The sequence below is a fragment of the Haliotis rufescens genome, unplaced genomic scaffold (genome assembly GCF_023055435.1).
Source record: "Haliotis rufescens isolate VD_foot unplaced genomic scaffold, xgHalRufe1.0.p SCAF_5, whole genome shotgun sequence".
NCBI classification, from domain to species: domain Eukaryota; kingdom Metazoa; phylum Mollusca; class Gastropoda; order Lepetellida; family Haliotidae; genus Haliotis; species Haliotis rufescens.
Window position 1 is genome coordinate 9596181 of NW_025964223.1, and position 20400 is coordinate 9616580.

General features: G+C 41.4%; 1 protein-coding gene across 1 annotated transcript in view; it reads right to left on the reverse strand.

Annotated features, from left to right (window-relative positions):
* The window catches only part of LOC124129451, a 35747-nt gene that overhangs the window by 1871 nt on the left and 13476 nt on the right, over nucleotides 1-20400 (reverse strand). The window contains exons 9-21 of the mRNA XM_048383816.1: nucleotides 18065-18207; nucleotides 17550-17724; nucleotides 16794-17016; nucleotides 11834-11961; nucleotides 8066-8126; nucleotides 7318-7460; nucleotides 6880-7088; nucleotides 6266-6455; nucleotides 5177-5305; nucleotides 4593-4714; nucleotides 4328-4495; nucleotides 2139-2289; nucleotides 328-470 (exon numbers count right to left, since the gene is read on the reverse strand). Coding sequence (XP_048239773.1) covers nucleotides 328-470; nucleotides 2139-2289; nucleotides 4328-4495; nucleotides 4593-4714; nucleotides 5177-5305; nucleotides 6266-6455; nucleotides 6880-7088; nucleotides 7318-7460; nucleotides 8066-8126; nucleotides 11834-11961; nucleotides 16794-17016; nucleotides 17550-17724; nucleotides 18065-18207 — 1985 coding nt within the window. The remainder of the gene's footprint in view (nucleotides 1-327; nucleotides 471-2138; nucleotides 2290-4327; nucleotides 4496-4592; nucleotides 4715-5176; nucleotides 5306-6265; nucleotides 6456-6879; nucleotides 7089-7317; nucleotides 7461-8065; nucleotides 8127-11833; nucleotides 11962-16793; nucleotides 17017-17549; nucleotides 17725-18064; nucleotides 18208-20400) is intronic.

The following is a 20400-nucleotide window of genomic DNA, read 5'->3' on the forward strand; positions in this document are numbered from 1 at the left end:
AAGCTGGTCACATGGCAGTTGTGTTAACAATGTCATTTTTGCCCATTGCTCAGCCATAAATTCATGTATCATTATAGTATTGGATAAGCAGAAAATATGTGGGATGTCAAATAACGTCACATTTTGTAGGTTTTGGTTATATTTGACACGTATACAACCCATGACCCTCATGTTCCAATTACATTTGTTCACTCAATCTGAGCACGGTGACACTCAATCAACACAGTCTTTATACCTGTGCCCCATTTGGTCGGCGTTTACGCCGAAGACAGGGCCCATGGATACTGGGAACATATTGTGATTCCTGTGGAAATAAAGCACTCTTACCTTTTGGTCAATGTTAAATAGACGGGCCAGACTTTTGTCCATTGAAGCACAGACAAAGTGAAACTGAACGTCTGGACTTGGCTCGTCGGATTTCGTCTTCACAAACGCCATGGCTTCCAGACCGCCGCTTGATGTTAAAAGACCTAATGTGAAAGGCAAGTTATAAGCTGTGGCTGAGCAAGTACCTTCTAGGGAAGGTGTGCCGCGATGCACGGATTATGGAACCGTCAAGGAAAGACGTTGCTGGACAGTAAGCAATATTTTAACTTCACCATGGTGGCCTTTAAAATGTATCCTCCGATCATGTTTTGGACGTCACACGTTTGTAGACGACCATGTTTATCTCGAGTTGTAAAGAGGTTGCAACTCGAAACACTTCCAGGCTGAAGAAACTACTTCGTCCGATTCTTCCAAAGAGTACTTTCATAAGAATATGATTGCATCACATACCTCAATTCCTCATAGTCGAATTCTTATTAGATGGAAATATTTTGGTGCCACTCTTTTTAATAGATATGTTTGCATTTTTATAAGATTTTATAATGTTTATAACTTTTTTCTTTTCCTTTAAAACACGGAAAGGATTGATCTTAACCTACACCATTTCTATCTTAAGAGGAGCAAAGTAGTCTGGTGACCCAGAAAGACTGCATACCTGGAACATCTGGGACTGTAATTGGTTCAGGATGGTCCAATAGTGGTTATCTTCAAAGGTATTTTACGATTTGTGCCAAGCATGACCTGAACAACTACTAAAATTTTGAAATACCCATTCCTCTTTTTACAGGATTTCAAAATCTGACCAAAGAGAACTTTTTGCTGGGTCCAGCAAATGTACCTCCATCGCCCCATGTCAAAGATAAACCATAATCCTTAATACAAACAAGGAAGGAATTTCGTTATATTCTCAGAACTATTCATAGAAGCGGAAAATCAAATCAATTCTCAAGGACTCAAACGATTTGCTTTTGACTTTTAGCAATTGCAGAAAAAATACGTTCAAGATTATTGTACTTAAATAGCAGACCTGTGCGTGTGCGTGTGCTTGTGCGTGTGCGTGTGCGTGTGCGTGTGTGTGCTTGTACTACTCCGGACTAAGATACCATACTTCAGTCCATATCACCTTTCCCATCTGAGAATAAAATAAATGAAATGCTGGATTTGACTTCATTGATACCAACCATGTGAAATTTGGAGATCAAAAGTTTTGTCAAAAACGAGGTATCCCCACGGACACCAACTGTGCTCCCCTCCTTGTTGATCTGTTTCTGTTAGCATATGGATCGGAATTTCTGCTCGTATTGGCAAACTCAACACACATGAATTATGGACCAATAATATTCAAATACACAATTCCCCTCCACTCATTTATCATCCTGAAATAGAACTAAAGAGACCCATGAAACCGTCACACACAACAAAGTTATTCACAAAACTGTATGACAATAGGGATGTTTTCAACGGTCAACTTTCCCTTGATGTTGAGCAATATCCGAGTAGCTCCGGCCTTTGGTGTCTACATTTTACAACTTTTACGATATTGTGGGCGGAATCTCTGAAATTACAGCGAAGATCTTATGACTATGGAAGAGGTCTCCTCGCTTTTACTTATGATGGATATATTGCCCACATCACAGTTTCTTTCCTTAGACGGGCCAAAGTGATGGTGCGAGACATACAGAATTCGTAAAAAAAATAGTTTGACTACATAGAATCTAAACTGAACAGGAAAATACGCATTAAAATTCGCTTAATTGGTAATATATTAGGGATATATGCTGGAATAAATCCTTCAGGGAAATATATCTTACCTGTTTTCAATGCACGATATTTGATTAAAGCAAGGGTTGACTCTAATTTCTGTTTCGTGAGGGAAATAGGCTTCTGAATTTTCGACACCATGGTGAGGAACATGTGATCCTGTAAGCTTTCACCAACTGGGAGGCTAGCTTGAACTGGAATCTGTACATTGAAATACAAGCGACTAAACCATTTCCTTAGTTATAAGATATCTTAATAGTCCATTGTGTGATTCCGACCAATTTCTAAGCATGTGTTTATAAGAATCAACATCAAAGAGTGGTGATACTATGTGTTCGCGGAATGGTAAACGTATATGGCCCCAACAGTGACACCCATCACAAACCCGCCAGAAACACATTCAAAGAAAAGACAACAAGTGCAAAACTGAGCGTGGCTCACTAATACCCCTGACCCGCCTAGTGTTAGTAGTACAAATTAAATAACTTGGATATGGTAAGGGTTTGAAAAATTTATAAAAAATGGAAAATTAATAAAAACAATATTTTTCTTTTGACTGCACCCCTCCATATGACACCTATTATATGTACTAAGTTTGAGATGAATCCACTGAATAGTTTAAGAGCAATCGCGCGGACAAAGTTTTCGGACGGACGTTAGGGTTTGAAAAAATCATTAAAAAAATGGAAAATTAATAAAAACAATTGGTTTCTTTTGACTGCACCCCTCCATATGACACAGATTATATGTACGAAGTTTGAGATGAATCCCCTGAATATTTTAAGAGAAATCGCGCGGACAAAGTTTCGGACGGACGGACGGACGGACGGACGGACGGAACCTTGGTATAACTATATACCCCCGACATTTTGTTGGGGGGTATAATAAGTAGTAGCCCAATGCACATATGTACTAATAATGTATGGAAGTTACTGATTCCCTGGCATTAGAAATCATATAGTGAGACTTGTTGAACACAAGGGAGGCTGAAAGCTGATCGTATTTGTGCATTTGAATTGTCGGTAAATCAGTAAGTCGCTTCTTAAGACCACCATAAATTGCTGTGGATCCATTCTAACCCGGGATCCTCATAGGGACAATGAGGAAGAAATATAAGTTGTATGTTTGTTCTATAACACAATAGTAGTAATCTACAACATGACGACAGAAGACGAAGGCATGTCACTCTACAAGAAGTAATTAAAGAACTTATATGTATTTTATTCACGCTCCAGGTACAAATTAAGGAGCAAAATCTCACACTTAACAAATAAATTGTTGTTTAATCTGACACAACTCAGTCCCATGAGATGGCTAAAGAGCAAAAAAGCAGCCGCCCTATCGATTTACACTCATAGGTTAGTGACAGAGGGCAGGAGTGGTAACATCACCTCCGAGACATGTGGTGAATGGGCCCAGGGTATTTATCATTACAGAATGGATGATACTATACTAGATGATCGTAGATGTACTGTTTGCGGCATTCGACCGTAGTTCCTGAAACACTAAAAATCTGCAAAAGAGTGCAATGTTCAAGTCTAACGCTTATCCTTTGTGACAAAACTGTTCAGTATTTTAACGTCGTTATTCGTTATACATCTTTTCTTGATCAATTCTCTTCTGGCAGTATACGCTCACCTTTTCACGAACACCTGGTATCATCACTATTTGATAACGATTCATAAACACATGCTCAGGGAAAAGTAGGAATCGTACAGTCGTCTCTCCATTTAGCAGATATGAAGCGACCCTTGACCATACACGGAGGTTACTCTAAAACTAATGTAATTAAGACACTACAAATGAATATCTCTGAAGTTTGGTCATATTCGGCTCATTGAAAGGTTGCCTTGGCCTTGCTATCATCTAATGCTTTGTCAGAAAATGTTCCAAGGGATAAATGTAACGTCTGTTTTAAGCGCGCAGCGTCTGCGGTGTCAATTTGAGCTAACTCCTTTTGATCTCCGTCAGTGTCTTCCAAAATATGCTAACCTACCATGATGTTACCCAAATATTGTTAAAATATTGTTAAAAGCAGAGTTATTCAATAACATATTCACTCAATAAAAGCAACTATATACACGGACGGTGATAGCATGAATAGGACAGTGTTTACTGTGACATTATACTGGATGAAAACTAATAAACTTACATCTGTGATGTTTCTGGAGAGAACAGCAAGTCCGATATACTAATTTAAATTGTGACATAAATTGCATAAATAGAAGTTATTTTTCACCTTCATCTCCTCCAAGTGTTTCTTTGGCCCGATCCCTGACAGCAACAGCAGCTGTGCCGATCCAATTGCACCAGCTGACAAGATTACCTCCCTTGATGCACGAACTCTGTACAGGCGGCCATCTTTAACATACTCGACACCAACTGCTGTCTTCTTGTTTATCATTACCTGGCGAAAACAATTGGACAAACTCAGTACTGATCTAATGTTTGATGTATCTACGAATGCGTATCCTAGAGGAATGTAGACGGGTAAAGTACAATACCTTCGTAACGTGACTGTTGGCGAGGACGTGCAGGTTGGGTCTGTCTATCACAGGCCACAGGAACGCCTTGGATGTGCTCATACGTTCGCCATTACCAATTGAAACCTGCGATCTACTAAATCCTGAAACAGTTACAGTTGGCATTGACAAAGTATTACAACGCGCCTTTGCCTTTCCACTGGACTAAGAAAATACTCGAAGCAAAACCGTCATGAGCAGAATTCCATCAATAGGGTGCTCCAGATGCAATTCAAAGGTTGTTGAGAGTCAGGCGATTCCTTCCGTACATTTAAATAGTAGATCAAATAGAAACTCAAATTGACAGACTGACACATACACACACAACTGACAGGTTGACAACCGGACAGACAGGCCGGTAGGCTTAGAGTACATCAAACTACAGCTGGAAAAAGACAGAGACTCTCAGGAACAAGCAAAGACACTCAAAACTGACAAACACGCACATAGCCACACTGCAGAAAGACAAAAAACGAACGCATGCAGACACAGACAAACAAGCACGCACACGCACACGCACACGCACACGCACACGCACACGCACGTTCCCTTGCCCAGACACTTGCCTTCCTGGTGTTCTCCGTTGTAGTCTATTTCCTTGAACCCGAGTTCCATTCCCGCCTTGATGAAGTAGTCAGCGACGGGTATTGCGTTCATTTCCGTCACAGTCAGTGGACCTCCCCGGCCATGGTATTCTTGAAAATGATGATGAATAAGAAGAAAACGTTATGTGTCGATTACAAACAAAAATCTTTCACACACCGTCAACTATCATGAAAAGCGGGAAACCAAAGAAAAGGCAGCGTAAATTTAGAAACTGCGATTTTTGAAGTATTTAATTCAATCAGTTCAAACAAAAAGGACTCATAATACCTCTTCCCCTGCTATTTACGTTTGTTTGTTTGTTAGTTTACTATTTGATGCCGCAATCGGCAGTATTCCAGCTGTGTGACGGTGGTGTGTAAAATAATCGAGTCTGGACCAGACAATCCAGTGATTGACATCATGCGCATCGATCTACGCAAATGGGATACGATGACATGCATCAACCAATCCCGATCCCGTTAGTCGACTCTTACGACAAGCATAGGTTGCTGAAGACCTTTTCTACCCCTGATCTTCCCAGCACTGCTGTTTGTGTACACCAGCGAATAGAGAGTACTTTTAGTTTTATGTTTACTCTTTGTCTCATCCGATTATGCATCCGAAATTGAGTCAGCTGTCTTCACCTAAGAGAGGTTTGTTTTGTTGGTTCGTTGTTTCACGCCGCACTCACCAATATTCCAGCTTTATGAGGGCATTCTGTAAATAATCGATTCTGGACCAGACAATCCAGTGATTGGTTTGGTCTGTTTGTTGTTTAACGCCGCACTCAGCAGTATTCAAGCTATTTGACGGCGGTCTGTAAATAGTCGAGTCTGGACCAGACGATCCAGTGATTTACATCATGAGCAGCGATCCACGCAATAGGGATATGATGACATGCATCAACCAAGTCAACGAGCTTGACCACGGGCCTCACCATAAGCTATTTTCAAAGTAGCATTAAATTTACATTTAAAAGCGCCTTAAACTAGAACGAGCTTTCAGCTGACAATGCATTGCACGTGGTGATAATATTGACATGCGAAATGTAAATGTATTTTTACAGTTACCTGAATTTTTTAATCTATCAATTTGTATGTCTTCCGACTTTTTAAAGTACGGGAGAACATCTTCGTAACTCCACCCCTCACTGCCACTGGCTGCCCAGCTGTCGTAGTCATGGCGATGCCCTCTGACATACTGCATACAGTTTAACTGGCTGCTTCCTCCCAAGACTCTACCACGCGGCCATGCTCCCCTCTGAAATTCATCTTAAGATGATATCTACTGGAACACCAATGTAAAATATATCAAATCTCATCACAGTTTTTGTCACTGGTATGTCACATTTTCAAATGCCCTACACATGTCTACCATAAAACATTTGAAAGCTTTACTGACGCCATAAATTTTGTAACCTTGAAATAACAACTCCTGAACAACAGTCGTGTGATGCTCTTTCAAATCATGGCAGACAGAGCATGCTCAATCAGCAAACCAAGAACCAAGAAAATAGGGCATGTGCAGTCACGAATGATACAAAGACCAATGCAATGTACGAATACAACTGTATATGCATGTGAATGTCTTAATATATGATCTGATAAAAACTGCAACTTCAACTTTCACTAAAATAGGGCAACAGGGAGGTGCGTGCTTCCAGAGACCTATTTGTTAACCTTGCCTTTTCTATTAGTCCTGAATGTGCATGTTGCTGAGGTTCGGTAAAATAGGCCCAGTCAAATGTTTCCATCGGGTTCAAGGCTACCATCAGAGGAGTATCCAGCGTCTTCTGGTTCCGGTCATCACCCCCAGCTTCGATCAGCAGGACAGTCACGTGACCATTCTCGGACAGACGGGACGCAAGAACAGTCCCTGCGGAACCTGCCCCAACTGTGAAATAGAATACTGTGTTAACCATACACAAAACAGACTTCAATTAATCATTTGCTTAGGACGTCCAAACAGTAATGCCACAATTGAACTACATAATGCAATATTAACATTATAATATCATACAGCAATTGTTCTGATATTACTGTAACGAACCAAAAGATGGTGTACAAAATGTAGCAGTCATTTGAAGATGAACTTCAGAAATATACGAATATATGAATGTTACCTATGATATAGTCATAAGTCGTTCTCAGTTCGGGGGAAAGAATTCCTTTGTCGTCAACAGGAAAGACGGAGACACCGACGAAGATAGCAAGGATTGCAACATTGACGACAATCAGCAGTGACGTCGTTGAAAAGCCCATGATCCTTTATTCAGATTTTGAATATTCTGTCAAAATAGACGATCGTGTGCAGTATGTTCCCCCTTTGCAATTGGCTACATTATTTCTGCTTTTCCTGCAAGCCAAGCACTTAAAAATAAGTATAAATACTATTGATCCCCGTTATCATTCAATTGAATAAGCAGCCTCGGTCGGAATAGAAGCTGTCAAACCCATATCTTGCCGGACTAGGAAACTGACTTAATCGGATGGTATCGGCCTGTGACCTGGCTCATTGCGGGTCAGTTTGCTCGATGGTGTGGATCGTTGCTCATGTGTTTAGTCACCGGTTTGTCTCATGCAGACAAACCACTAGGACGTAAGGAAACTCAATTTGAAATACATGCACTGTCAACATTATTTGTTTCTACGTTTTAACGTGAAGTCTTTTTACGAAAGATAGTGTTTCAAATTAAAGCATGAACTGGATTCCTTGGCTGACCTTGTCTTGTGCTGATACCAGACTGACACGCTCGTGCACAAGACAAGGGCATTTTGGCGCAGTTTCTATGCCTCTCAACAAGATTGTCCTTTTCATACATCTAACGATTTGCTCAAGGAAAATTTAAATAAGCCCTGTGTGTTTCCTACCGTATTGAAGAAACAGGCAGCTCGATGTTACACGCGTCAAGCCTTCCCCGAAGTAGTGCAGCTGTATCGATAAGCCAAAGTCACAATCAACAACAAGAATACACAAGCGCCGGTGTTAACTGTGCACGAATGCACTCTAGTCTGTGACTCAACAGATGCACCTTATTCCTTGACCCTGAGATAAAAGCTATAAAACCCTTTCCTAATATATACATGTCAACGCCAGAGAATATTTAGTCTCGATTGTCTGATGAAACATAATACATTGGCCTGATATGATTGGATCACTGAGAATTAGTGGTGACACCCGGTGTTCGCGAAAATTGTACGCACGTACTGCCCTACCGCAAGCAAGAAATTTCTGCTAAGAGTCCATTGTTCGATTGAGATTATGTCATTAGCGTGTGCTTATGAATCAATGTCGGCTAGTGATGTTACCATGCGTTCGCAAAAAGATGAGAGTATCTTGCCGGAACACTTATGGATTTACGTGGATGTAAGACATACTCTGGTGAATCTGAACTAATCTCTTATATTGATATTCCTCATGTTTTTTAGTCTTGAAGAACTTCCCTTCGAATTTATGATATAATTAGACGATTCCGACAATATCATAAGCCCATGTTTATCAATCACAAGTGAATTTTCTCAAATAGTGAATAAACTCAAATAGTGGATGTACCCAAATAGTGTATATACTAAAAAAGTGGATATACTCACATTGCTTTATGTACATTTTGTCTGTAACAGTCATGTTTTACATTGATCTTCTTAATATTCTCCTACTAGCGTTAAATAAAAAATCATTAAGTGACTTAAACTAAAACCATCGACATCTTTTTATATGACAAACGTATAACTTACTGACGTGAAATTTTAAGACGCTCGAGAGGCGACTAACGGATCGTGTGGTTGATGCATGTCATCGTATCCCAATTGCTAGTGTCGATGCTCATGATATCAATCACTGGATTGTCTGGTCCAGATTTGATTATTTACAGACCACCGTCATATAACTGGAATTTGCTGAGTGTGGCTTTAAACAACAAACAAACATTCATTAAATATATCAACGTTAAGCAGCTGAATGCACACTTGCTTCACACGCTACTTGTTTCACACGCTGCCACGCTGAAACTAGTCGCTGATGTAGACATGGCATGTCAAATTTCAAGGCCATCTGAAGTCATTATCGTGTGTGCACATCCTGAGCAACCCGATCTCCTGTTCATGGAAGGGATGAGAGTACTAATTTTACCTTTGGGAATGGTGGCCCACTCGACCTGTCGTACTACCGTTGTGAGCCGTGCTGTATGTGCTCTGGCGTGATGCCAGTGCCAGGTACGACAGTCAGCGGCTGTGGTTGACATTGTCACGTCCATCCAGCCAACTCATCGAGAGGAACCTGAATGTAGTTGTTGTGTAGGTTTGGCGATGTGAATCGTGCTGTGTGTAATCTGTCATTATCACGCTGGAATACGGCGTTGGTGTTCTGACGAAGGGTATTCTCAAGTTGAAATAAAATGTACGCTATGTTAAATCATCATCGTTGTGCGTGTATGGAGGAGGATAAAACACATTGATCTACACTCCCAGTCATTTATCGTCATTGCACCTTCACTATCCGTTCATCAGGTCCCTTATTTTTTGTCGGTATGTATATATATACATCATCCTGTAAGGGTTGACTAGTCAGAGTGAAAGCATCATTCTTTGAAAACTTAATAATTAGCCTCGTTCAGAATAGGACCCCAGCATCCCATTCCTGTTGGAGACAGGCAATTGAATTGGATCTGGAATGTCAGGCTCTGCCACTTGGCTGATTGCAGGTCATCATGAGTGATTGTGAGGATTGTTGTTTACGTTTCCAGTCATTGGGTTGTCCTGTCCATAATAACAAAACCACAAGACATATATCTGGGGCTTTTACCACAAAGCAATATGATCGGTATTCTGGTTAGAACACACATGAAAAACAGATGGTGGACCAAACCTCGTTTTTAACACGCTTCTCAAATACCCCATCAGGAAATACGCCTCAGACCTGATTGAATCCAATGAATTTTACGACCAAGAAAATGTATTGTCACGCCAATATAAGCCAAAGTTAAATTTCCTTCTGATTGACTAAATATGGTGCATTGGCATGGATATGTACATGTAGTCAACAGTTTAAGATGTCAACAAGGGCAGCATCTCAATAAAATTTCTGTCGGCGTTGCTCCTCAAATAGTTCCAGCATGAATACTGAGGACAAAAGTATGAAATGAATGAACATATATTTGTGAAACATTGTTGCACCATACAAATGTTCCAACCCTGAGACTGCCTTCTCAGGAGAATGGCTTTTCTAAAACCATACAATTTCCAATTGTTCGACAAAAGCACTAAAATCATAACAAAATATGTTAAACAAAATTTGTTGTCATGATAAGGAGACACATACCTGCCGAGGTTAAGCTTCGACAGTGAGGAAATGTGAGGAATGAGTGGTTATAGGGCCAAAAACGCATCGTGAGAAAATGCAATAGCACCAGTTTCATTTCGAACAAAATTGCTGAGCAGTAGCCATGAATAGTCTTTTACAATTTGGCTAATACTGTAGCAGCAATAATGAAAAATCGGATTCGAGCCTTTTGAGCAAATGAAGGGCATCGTTGGTGAGATGAAAATAGTGAAGTTTAAGCTTCATTGGTTTACTGGTTTCTACAAAGAGTATATTCACAGAGCAGAGACTGGATCTTGAGAAGAATTAGAGGCATGGTTAATGTGCAAAGGTCAGATCAACGTCAAACTTCAATATATCGCGAAAAACAGAACATATATCTCAAGACACACTACTAATATTTTCCAACTTTCATTACATTTGGAACAAACATGACAAAAAAATGGCCTTCCATACAACAAATTGGATTCAAATTTCAACAAATATTGGTATCATCCATGGTGGGAGCAAGCATGTCCATTGGTTTCAGATATGATGTGTACAAAATATAGAGCGCATCGTCACAGTATTATATTAAGGATTATGGTTTGCATGCCAATATACCCCGCCTGTGTGGAACGTTGTATATAATATCAATCACTGGTTTTCCTGGTCCAGACCGGACCGTACAGCTGAAATGTTACTGCCAGTGGTGTAAACCAACAAACAATGGTGTCACCAATCCGAAAAACAAAAGTATTGAGAATTGACAGACAGTCTCATGCAGAGACCAGTCTCGACCGTTGAGGCCATCAAATTGCAGATCATCCTAATCGTGTCATGAAGGCTATACACAGACAGTGGATGCATAATACAAATCCAACGGCTATTAGTGTGGCACATTAACCTTTTTTAAAAGAAGTATGTGAAATTGTGATCTTCTATATGCATACAATCTATGTATTCTATTGTGAATTTGACGTAATGGTTTAGATTTTACCTTGTTGTGATTCTTCACATGTGTGAAGCCCATTTTGGGGCTCGCCTGTCATGATAGAATATATTGCTAGAAACGGCACGGAATTCATTCTCTCATAGATTAGATGTTCTTTGTGCTGTCCTATTGACAAATCCACACGAATGAGAACACAAACAGTTATGGGGAAAGTATTTATAATTTTTACTCCAGATTGAAAACAATCATCGAAGAACATCATGTGATGTTTACGATAACTAAAGCATTTTATAAACATATTTTATGTTATAATAGATAGATATGCAATAATTAGAGAGAGAGAGAGAGATAGATGATCTATCTAAAATGTGGAAGCAAGATTATCCTTATTTGCTGCTTTTGATGATGTCCGCCGCCTTTTCTCCAATCATAATGCACGGGGCGTTTGTGTTCCCTGACACGAGGGCCGGCATGATGGAGGCGTCCGCGACTCGCAGCCCAGAAATACCCTTCACTCTGAAAAACATTAAATTGAAACCGACATTCAGATTAAAGTGACGACTTAGATTCAGCATGGACACGTCACGGCATATAGAAATTAGTTCGTTATACCTTAATCGTCATTCGAAATTCGTAAAACGAAAACCGAACTATTTCTGTGGAGGACGAATTATTTTATTTTCCGTCCTCCAAAAAACACATTTTTCCAATATTGAGACAGACAGTTAGTGCATGTTCGAGGAACGTCAGACAACATTGGGGACATCACATTCAGCATAAACCTACAGGTAAACGTTTGAGAGACGAATAACAAACTATTTTTTCCATCTTTCCGAGGCAAGAGAGTTAACTGATTTTAAAAGTCCAGTTTCCACCCTTGCCGACATTGGCTGGAATTCATGGGTTCGATCGTAGCGCCCCTAGTGGCTATTACAAGTTATATCCCTTCTATGCTTCTACTATAGACCAAAGTAGTTGTGTGCAGCGCAACAGAACCGCTCCTGGCTTCTGATTTGTCGGTGGGGTCACGTGACCTCTGATGACGTCACTTCCGGTTGGGTGTGCGCAGGGCATCCAAGATGGCGGCACATCCGTTTCCGGTGAAAAGATCAACCATTGAAATAAGCGCTTATAAAATATTTTTCTTTTCTTTTTCCAAACATAGACGTTGCGGTGGCGGCGGCGGCGGAGGGGGGAGGGAGGGGAGGGGTGATGGCGGCGGCGGAGGGGGAAGGGAGGGGAGGGGCGGTGGCGGCGGCGGAGGGGGAAGATAGGGGAGGGGCGGTGGCGGCGGCGGAGGGGGGAGGGAGGAAGGCGGGAAGGGAGTCGGGTTCTTTGTTTTGTTTTGGTTGGTGTGTGGAGATGTTGGGTGTAACACTGTTGATTTGGGAACCAGCGTTGACATGTCAAGCAAGGGATCCCGTGCTCTTCCTTAGGTCCGCAATAGCTAGAGTGGAGGCAGCGGTGGCAGCGGTATTGCTTGGTGCAGGGATGTTTTTCGAGATGGTCGTAACGGTGGTCGCAGCGTTCGCAGTAATGGTTAGATGCATAAGAAGCTGGCATGGAAGCGATGACATCGTAGTGCTGATGGTATAAATGCAGCACGGTGACGTTGGGTGGAGCCTCATCACACATGTACAACAGTCTCTGGTCCACCTCTTGACTTTAGACTTTCAGTTGATAATTCAGGTGGGCCAAGGCGCGTCCAACGCGTGCTAGGTCGTCCAGGCCCTGACAGGGACCTTCAGGCAGGCCTAGGCGTCAAAACAAGTCCCGTGCCCCTTATGCCTTGAACGTCGACTCGATCCGTTCTCGTGATTCTCATTCGCTGGTTGGTCCATTCTTGGGTCAGAGGGTTAGGTTTCTGGGCATAATGCTGTGCCACCACCAGGGCCCGTGCCAAACAGGATTGATCTTCGTTCTTGATCCATACAATGCCCCTTTTGCGTGTTAAAAAGGTTTCAAGTCCAATCACGTTTTTCAGTTGATGACGGCCACTGCCTGATCCTAGCCTGTCGGGATCTGCTACATGTACTAAAGTCACAACCATGGTGGCATCGATGTTCAGGTCTTTGTTGGACTGTTGGACTTTTTCCACGGCATGTAAAATATCTAGCACATGGAGATCTTCAAAGCGACGAAAAGGAATCCGTATGGGGATGTTCAAAGCGGGATGATCGATACCTAGACCAATACGATCTCCCTTCTGGCCAGACATCTGTTGATAAAAGTCATCGATCACCCTGTCAAATAAAGCTGGCAGTTCAATGGTGGTACGGTGTCCAAGTAGTCTGGGTTGAAAGTCAAACGATAGGTATGGTTAGCAGTTCTTAACCGTCTGGAGCGTGTGGTGTCTTTCCTCTCCAAACGATAGGGTGTACTCTGCTTGTCCATCATGGTGGCGATGAGTGCCCGATGAACGTCAGCCCTTCCTAAATATACATAAACAAGACGATCTATTTATAGAAGGTCTCTGATTGGTCGAAAATCTGACCAATCAGAAGTCAGCACCGACCAATCAGAAGACAGCACCCAAGCCGAGTTGTGCTTTTCTTCCCATGGAAAATACATTTTTTTCCTATGAAAAAAACCAAACACAACGGTCGGACCAATTTGGAAAACTGAGGCTCAGTCCAGGCATCGAAACAGATCCATCGACGTGTCGCGTTTTGGAGCCATCAAAACAGGAGCCCTTTCGATCCACTCTAAAAGTTGAAAAAATGAATTGTGTTGTGTTTTTAGGATGGAGAAATCAGCATGCTCACCCCAGGGAGAAAAACAGGATAAAAAATGGTTACCCATCAGAAGCTTGGGTTGTCGTCCAATCAGGAAACAGGGTGACAGTGTCTTAAATAGTATAGACACTCTCTGGTCATCACGTTTCCTATGAAAAAGAAACATAAGGGTCGGGCCAGTTTGGAAAACCGAGGTGAAACCGATCGCTCCCTGCATTCCTACATGTGTGTGCCTGTCGATTCACCTTTAAAAATTCAGGCAACACCTTTAAAATTCCACACCATGATCGTAGCGCTGAGGTGATCGCCACTCACCGACTGTTAGTGAAACGAACGATTGTTCTTTTGCTACAATACGATTGCCTTGTGGAACAAAACCTTACATCTCAAAGTTTACAATCACATCATCATAGTCGATGACGTCATTTGTGGAATGTTGTAGCACAATCTTTCGTCGATGTGGTGTCTACCTAGCAACAAAGTGGCTGGGTTATCGACTGTGTATGATAACTTTGATAAGTTCGTTTCAGTGATCTATCATCTCCACACGCCATCGACACCCACCCTGCTTGCTTTGCCAACACAAACAACAACAATCCAAAACAAAGAACCCACACCCGCTCCCTCGCCTACGCGTGACACCACAATTGTACGTCTCAAAATAAAAATAAAATAAATATGTTGGTATGTATGGTGGTGTACACGAGTGAAACACCACGTGTGCCTGAAGACACGAGTCAAACACCACTTATGTCTATTGATCTCTCTCTATCCTTAAAAAATGCTAAATAGGATAAATAATCATGTGGATCAACGTGTGTTTGAAGACACGCATGACATCACGTTTGCATGGCAACACGAAGTACATCACGTGTGCATGGAAACACACGAAGTACATGACGTGTGTATGTAGACACGAATGACAGTGCGCATGTCAACCTACACGAGTGCCAGCACCTCGGTATAATTAATAATAATAATAATCCTATGGATCAACGTGTGTTTGTCGTCACGCGTGACACCACGTTTGCATGGAGACACGAATGACAGTACGTAGGCATATACCTACATCCCGTTCATGTCGATTCACCTTTAGAATTCAGCCAACACCTTTAGAATTCCAAACTATGATCGTAGCGCTAAGGTGATCGCCACTCACCGACTTTTAACTTAGACGAACGGCTGTCATAGTGGGCTACAATACACGATCGCCTTGTGGAACGAGACCTTGCACCTCAAAGTTTACAAACACATCACCATACCCGATGACATGATTTGTGGAATGTTGTTGCAAGATCCTTCGCCGATATGACGTCAACCTAGCAACAAAGTGGCAGAGTCGTCGACTGTGTACGATAAGCTCGTCTCAGTGAGCTATCATCTCCACATGCCATCGCCACACACCCACCAAAACAAAACAAAGAACCCGACTCCCTTCCCGACTCCGCCGCCGCCATCACCGCCCCTCCCCTCCCTTTTCCCTCGGCCGCCGCCACCACCGCCGCCGCCGCCACCACGTCTATGTTTAGAAAAAAAGAACAAAAAAAGATTTTATACGCGCTTCTTTCAATGGTTGATCTTTTCACCTTGTACGAGCGCTTCTTTGAGTTTTCCCCTCCTCCCCGGAAACGGATGTGACGCCCTCTTGGAGGTGCGCACGCCACCGGAAACGGATGTGCCGCCATATTGGATGCGCGCGCCACCGGAAACGGACGTGCCGGCATCTTGGATGCGCACGCATGACCCACCATGCCCTGCGCACACCCAACCGGAAGTGACTTCATCAGAGGTCACGTGACCCCACCGACCAATCAGAAGCCAGGAGCGGTTCTGTAGCGCTGCACACAACTACTGACCAATCAGATTCTTCATCTCGTATTACTTGCATTTGCTTTCAAACAAAATGGCGGCGCCCAGTCAAGACGATCTGATCGATAATCAAGATATATATTGTGATAAAACGGGTCTGACATCGCGAAGTGCATCAAATCACGTGAGCACTTTGATTAAAGACATGAATAGATTTGGAAAATATCTGATGACAACGAGTTGGTGGTGCACATGCTTTGCAAGTCCTGCAATCGACCGAACTCTGCATTACAGTTCACGAACCAGATTTCAATTTCGTTGTGCGATTTTGATTGAACTATGCACAGACTCGTTAGTCCAGCCAAACTTTTAACTCCATAATACCAGCCTAGTTCGGCAAAGGTGGAAACTGGACTTTTATAGTCAGTTAACTCCCTTGCCTCGGGAAGATGATTATTATCAGGCAGCTTGGTAACAGAGCTATGATACGTTTGTTTTTTTCTAAATACATTTACAAACTAATAGACATGTTGAATACCAACACAACACGAAGGCAAGTTTACCCACGTCCATCCGTCAAGCACGGAACGCCCCAAAAAGGATTAAAATAATAAAGCTGAATGTCCATGAAAGTTGCTCGTCTTTGATGTGATCAGAGCTATAAATATTCAAGGTAGTAGACATGTAGTTGACCTGTAGACAAACAAATCCTGGAGATCATTTTAGATTGGTGAAAACACAATGTAACATGATTGTATTTATACAAACGCCATAGAATAGTTGAAGTTTTCCAAATTCACCCACCTCAGTTGAGGATCCACCACTGTAGTTGGGTCGCTTGGTTTTCCCATCTTGCACGTGGTGGTCGGATGGTAGATTGTTGTAGCCAGTGCCCGGATGTAACACTCCCAGTATTCATCAGTGTCATACTTCATAGTGTTGCATGTCGGGAAGGGTGTGTCTTCAAGCTGGGCTCCTATTTCCTTGAATGCTTTTGTCTGATGAAGTTTCTGGACCATGCGAACACCTGTTGAACAGAAATGTCTTTTAAATTCTGATCCATTGATATTCAAAGGTATATTTTTGGAGCGAAGCGTTATTAATTCAGCATGTCTATATGTAGTTCAAAAAACAGTTTGAACTGACAAATCGATGATATTCATACTCGTAAAAGATTGTGAGTGTTAATTCTGAATCTATAATGATGAAACCTGATGTTCACTGTGTTCTGGATGTTACATTGTCATGCTTGAAGGTGGAAGTCAGTTTTGGTTGGACAAATATACATGATCCTTCATAAATGATGTTGCCTCAACTAGATCCAAAGACAAAGATGGTGCCTTGCTCGCAGTAGGTATCTGTTAAAAGTAGCCACTTTACCCAAAGAATGTCCCTGGTAAAACTTGTTACTTTACCAGAAGTATGTCCCCATTAACAGCAGTTGGTTTACTCGAATTATGACTCTGTTAAAAGTGATTGGTTTACCAGCCAAAAAATGAGTCTTTGTTAAAAGTAGTTGCTTTGCCCTAGAAAGTCCTTAATAACTGGAACTGTTTTCACCTCTAACTAAAGTCTTGACGTCATCGGGATGAGACAGGTAGTTGGGCTCGATGATAGGATGCTCAAACGGGTTGGTGCTTCTCAGGCGGATTGTCCCCATGCTCTTTGGACGGAGTAAAGCTGGGAGGATTGTGAAACCTTCTTCATCAGACGTCCAGTTGAAATGAGCAACTATCTAAATAAGAAGTAGATGATCGTTATATAAGGTAAGGGACGTTTCAAAACAAGAGCGTTTATGTCGTGTCAGTATGCGTGTGTAGTCCGTCCATACGATCTTCCCCGAAACCTGTTCATTGATGACCACAGCAACGGTGCTCTTACAGTACCCACAGAATTAATTATAAAAAATATGTAAAGCTGGCCACATGGCAACCGTGTTAAAAATGTCATTTTTGCCCATTGCTCAGCCATTAATGCATGTATCATTATAGAATTGGATAAGAAGAAAGTACGAAGACAGGGCCCATCGATACTGGGAACATATTGTGATTCCTGTGGAAATGAAGCACTCTTACCTTTTGGTCAATATTAAACAGACGGGCCAGACTTTTGTCCATTGAAACACAAACACATTGAAGCTGAACATCTGGACTTGGTTCGTCGGATTTCGTCTTCACAAACGCCATGGCTTCCAGACCGCCGCTTGAGGTTAAAAGACCTACAGTGAAAGGCAAGTTCTAAGCTGTTAGTGGCTGAGCAAGTACCCACTAAGGAAGGTGTGCCGCGATGCACGGATTTTGGAACCTTCAAGGAATGATTTGCTGAACAGTTAGCAACATTTTAACCTCAACATGGCGGCCTTCAAAATGTATCCTCAGATCATGTTTTGGACGCCACACGTTTGTAGACGACCATGTTTATCTTGAGTTATAAAGAAGTTGCAACTGGAAACTTGTCTGACATACCTTAAATATAAATGTCAGCATAAAAAGACTCTGCTTATGTAAATCAGCGACGATTTGGCGCATCATGGTCTTCATATTTACTTTTCAGTCGAAAGGATGGAAATCTTTTGGGCCACTCTTTTTAACAGATATATGTTTGCATTTCCTTAGTTTTTTTTATAATGTTACTTTTTTCTTTTCCTGCAAAACATGAAAAGGATTGATATCGGAATTACACTTCTGAACGTAAAAGTAAAGCATGTGTTGCTGTCAAGATGGTATTCCAGTCTGCGAAGCAACTTTTAACTTTAACGCCATGATATGACTGGAATAATGTGAAAAGCGGAGCTAAACCCAACTCACTCACTCACTCACTCACTTTTAACTTCACTTCATAGAATCAAGGGGTATCTTGACAATAAATGCTTTAAAGTCTTGACCTTCACCATTTCTATCTTATGAGGAGAATAGCAGTCTAGCGAACCAGAGAGACTACATACTTGGAATGTCTGGGACTGTAATTTGTTCAAGATGGGCCAACAGTCATGTACTTTAAAGGTATATAACGAACCATTTTGCTAAGAATGAGCTGAACGACTACTGCACATATAAAAATGCCCATTCCTATTTCTACTGGATTCCAATATCCGACACCAAAATTGCTTGGTCCAGCAAATCGCCCGATGTCAAAGATTAACCATAATCCTTGATACAAACAAGGAATGAATTTCGTTATATTCTCAGAAATATTCGATACAGGTGATTTTCATATCAAATCAATTCTCAAAGACTCAAAGATTTTGCTTTTGACTTTTAGCAATTGCAGAAAAGAACTAAGCTCAATTGTTAAACACTTGATTTTCCAACTTTGTACATCACTCACCCAAACGAGAAAATGTATTCTTAGATCCATGGGACAATTATCAAAACGTGGTGATCATAAAAATAAATTTACATCTCTTTCTTCAAAGGTTCATTACAGTATGTCAGAAATGAAAGCAAATGTCAGAGGAGGTGAGGTGAATTGGTTATAAAAAAGTAAGCAAAATTGTAAAAATCCAGATTATTGCACTTAAAAACCACCCGTGTGCGTGCGTGCGTGATTACTTGTATAACTTCGGACTGAGATATCATACTGCAGTTCACCTCACCTTTTACCTCTGAGAAAAAGAAATCAATGAAATGCTGGATTTGACCTCATTGATACCATCAATGTGAAATTTGGAGATCAGAAGTTTTTTTCAAAAACGAGGTTTCCCCCAATGGCACAAACTGTGCTTCCCTCCTTGTTGATATATTTCCGTAATGCATTTGAATCGGAATTTCTGCTCGCATTGGCAAACTCAACACACATTAATATTCAGGTATACCGATGTTTGGCTATTGGCCAATAAAATTCAAATAGGCAATTCCTCTCTTCTTATTTACCATCCTGAAATTGAACTAAAGAGACAATGAAACCATTACACTAAACAAATTTATCCACAAGACTGTATGAAATAAGGGATGTATTCAAAGGTCAACTTTCCCTTATGTTGAGCAATATTCCAATAGCTCCAGCCTTTGGTGTCTTCATTTTACAACTTGTACGATATTGTCGAAAATCTCTGAAACTACAACAGAGATACTTATAACTATGGACAACATCTCCTCGCTTTTACTTATAATGGATATATTGCCCACATCACGGTTTCTTTCATTAGACAGGACGAGATAAATATCATCCTGTTGGTATTGCCGGTCCTATTCAAAGGATTTTTTATAACCTGCATCACAAATACATGTCAGAATGCAACCTCGGGTGTCGACGAGTATTCAGCATATAGCTTGGCTTCCAAGGCTGATCGTGCTGCATTCATTTACTACTTGCAGTGTTCTTTCCCGAAATGTGGAATATATCCCTTCAACCATGATGTTCTCAAGAAGACTACTTTCGACCTCGGTGTTTTCAGAACTCGAGGAAACCT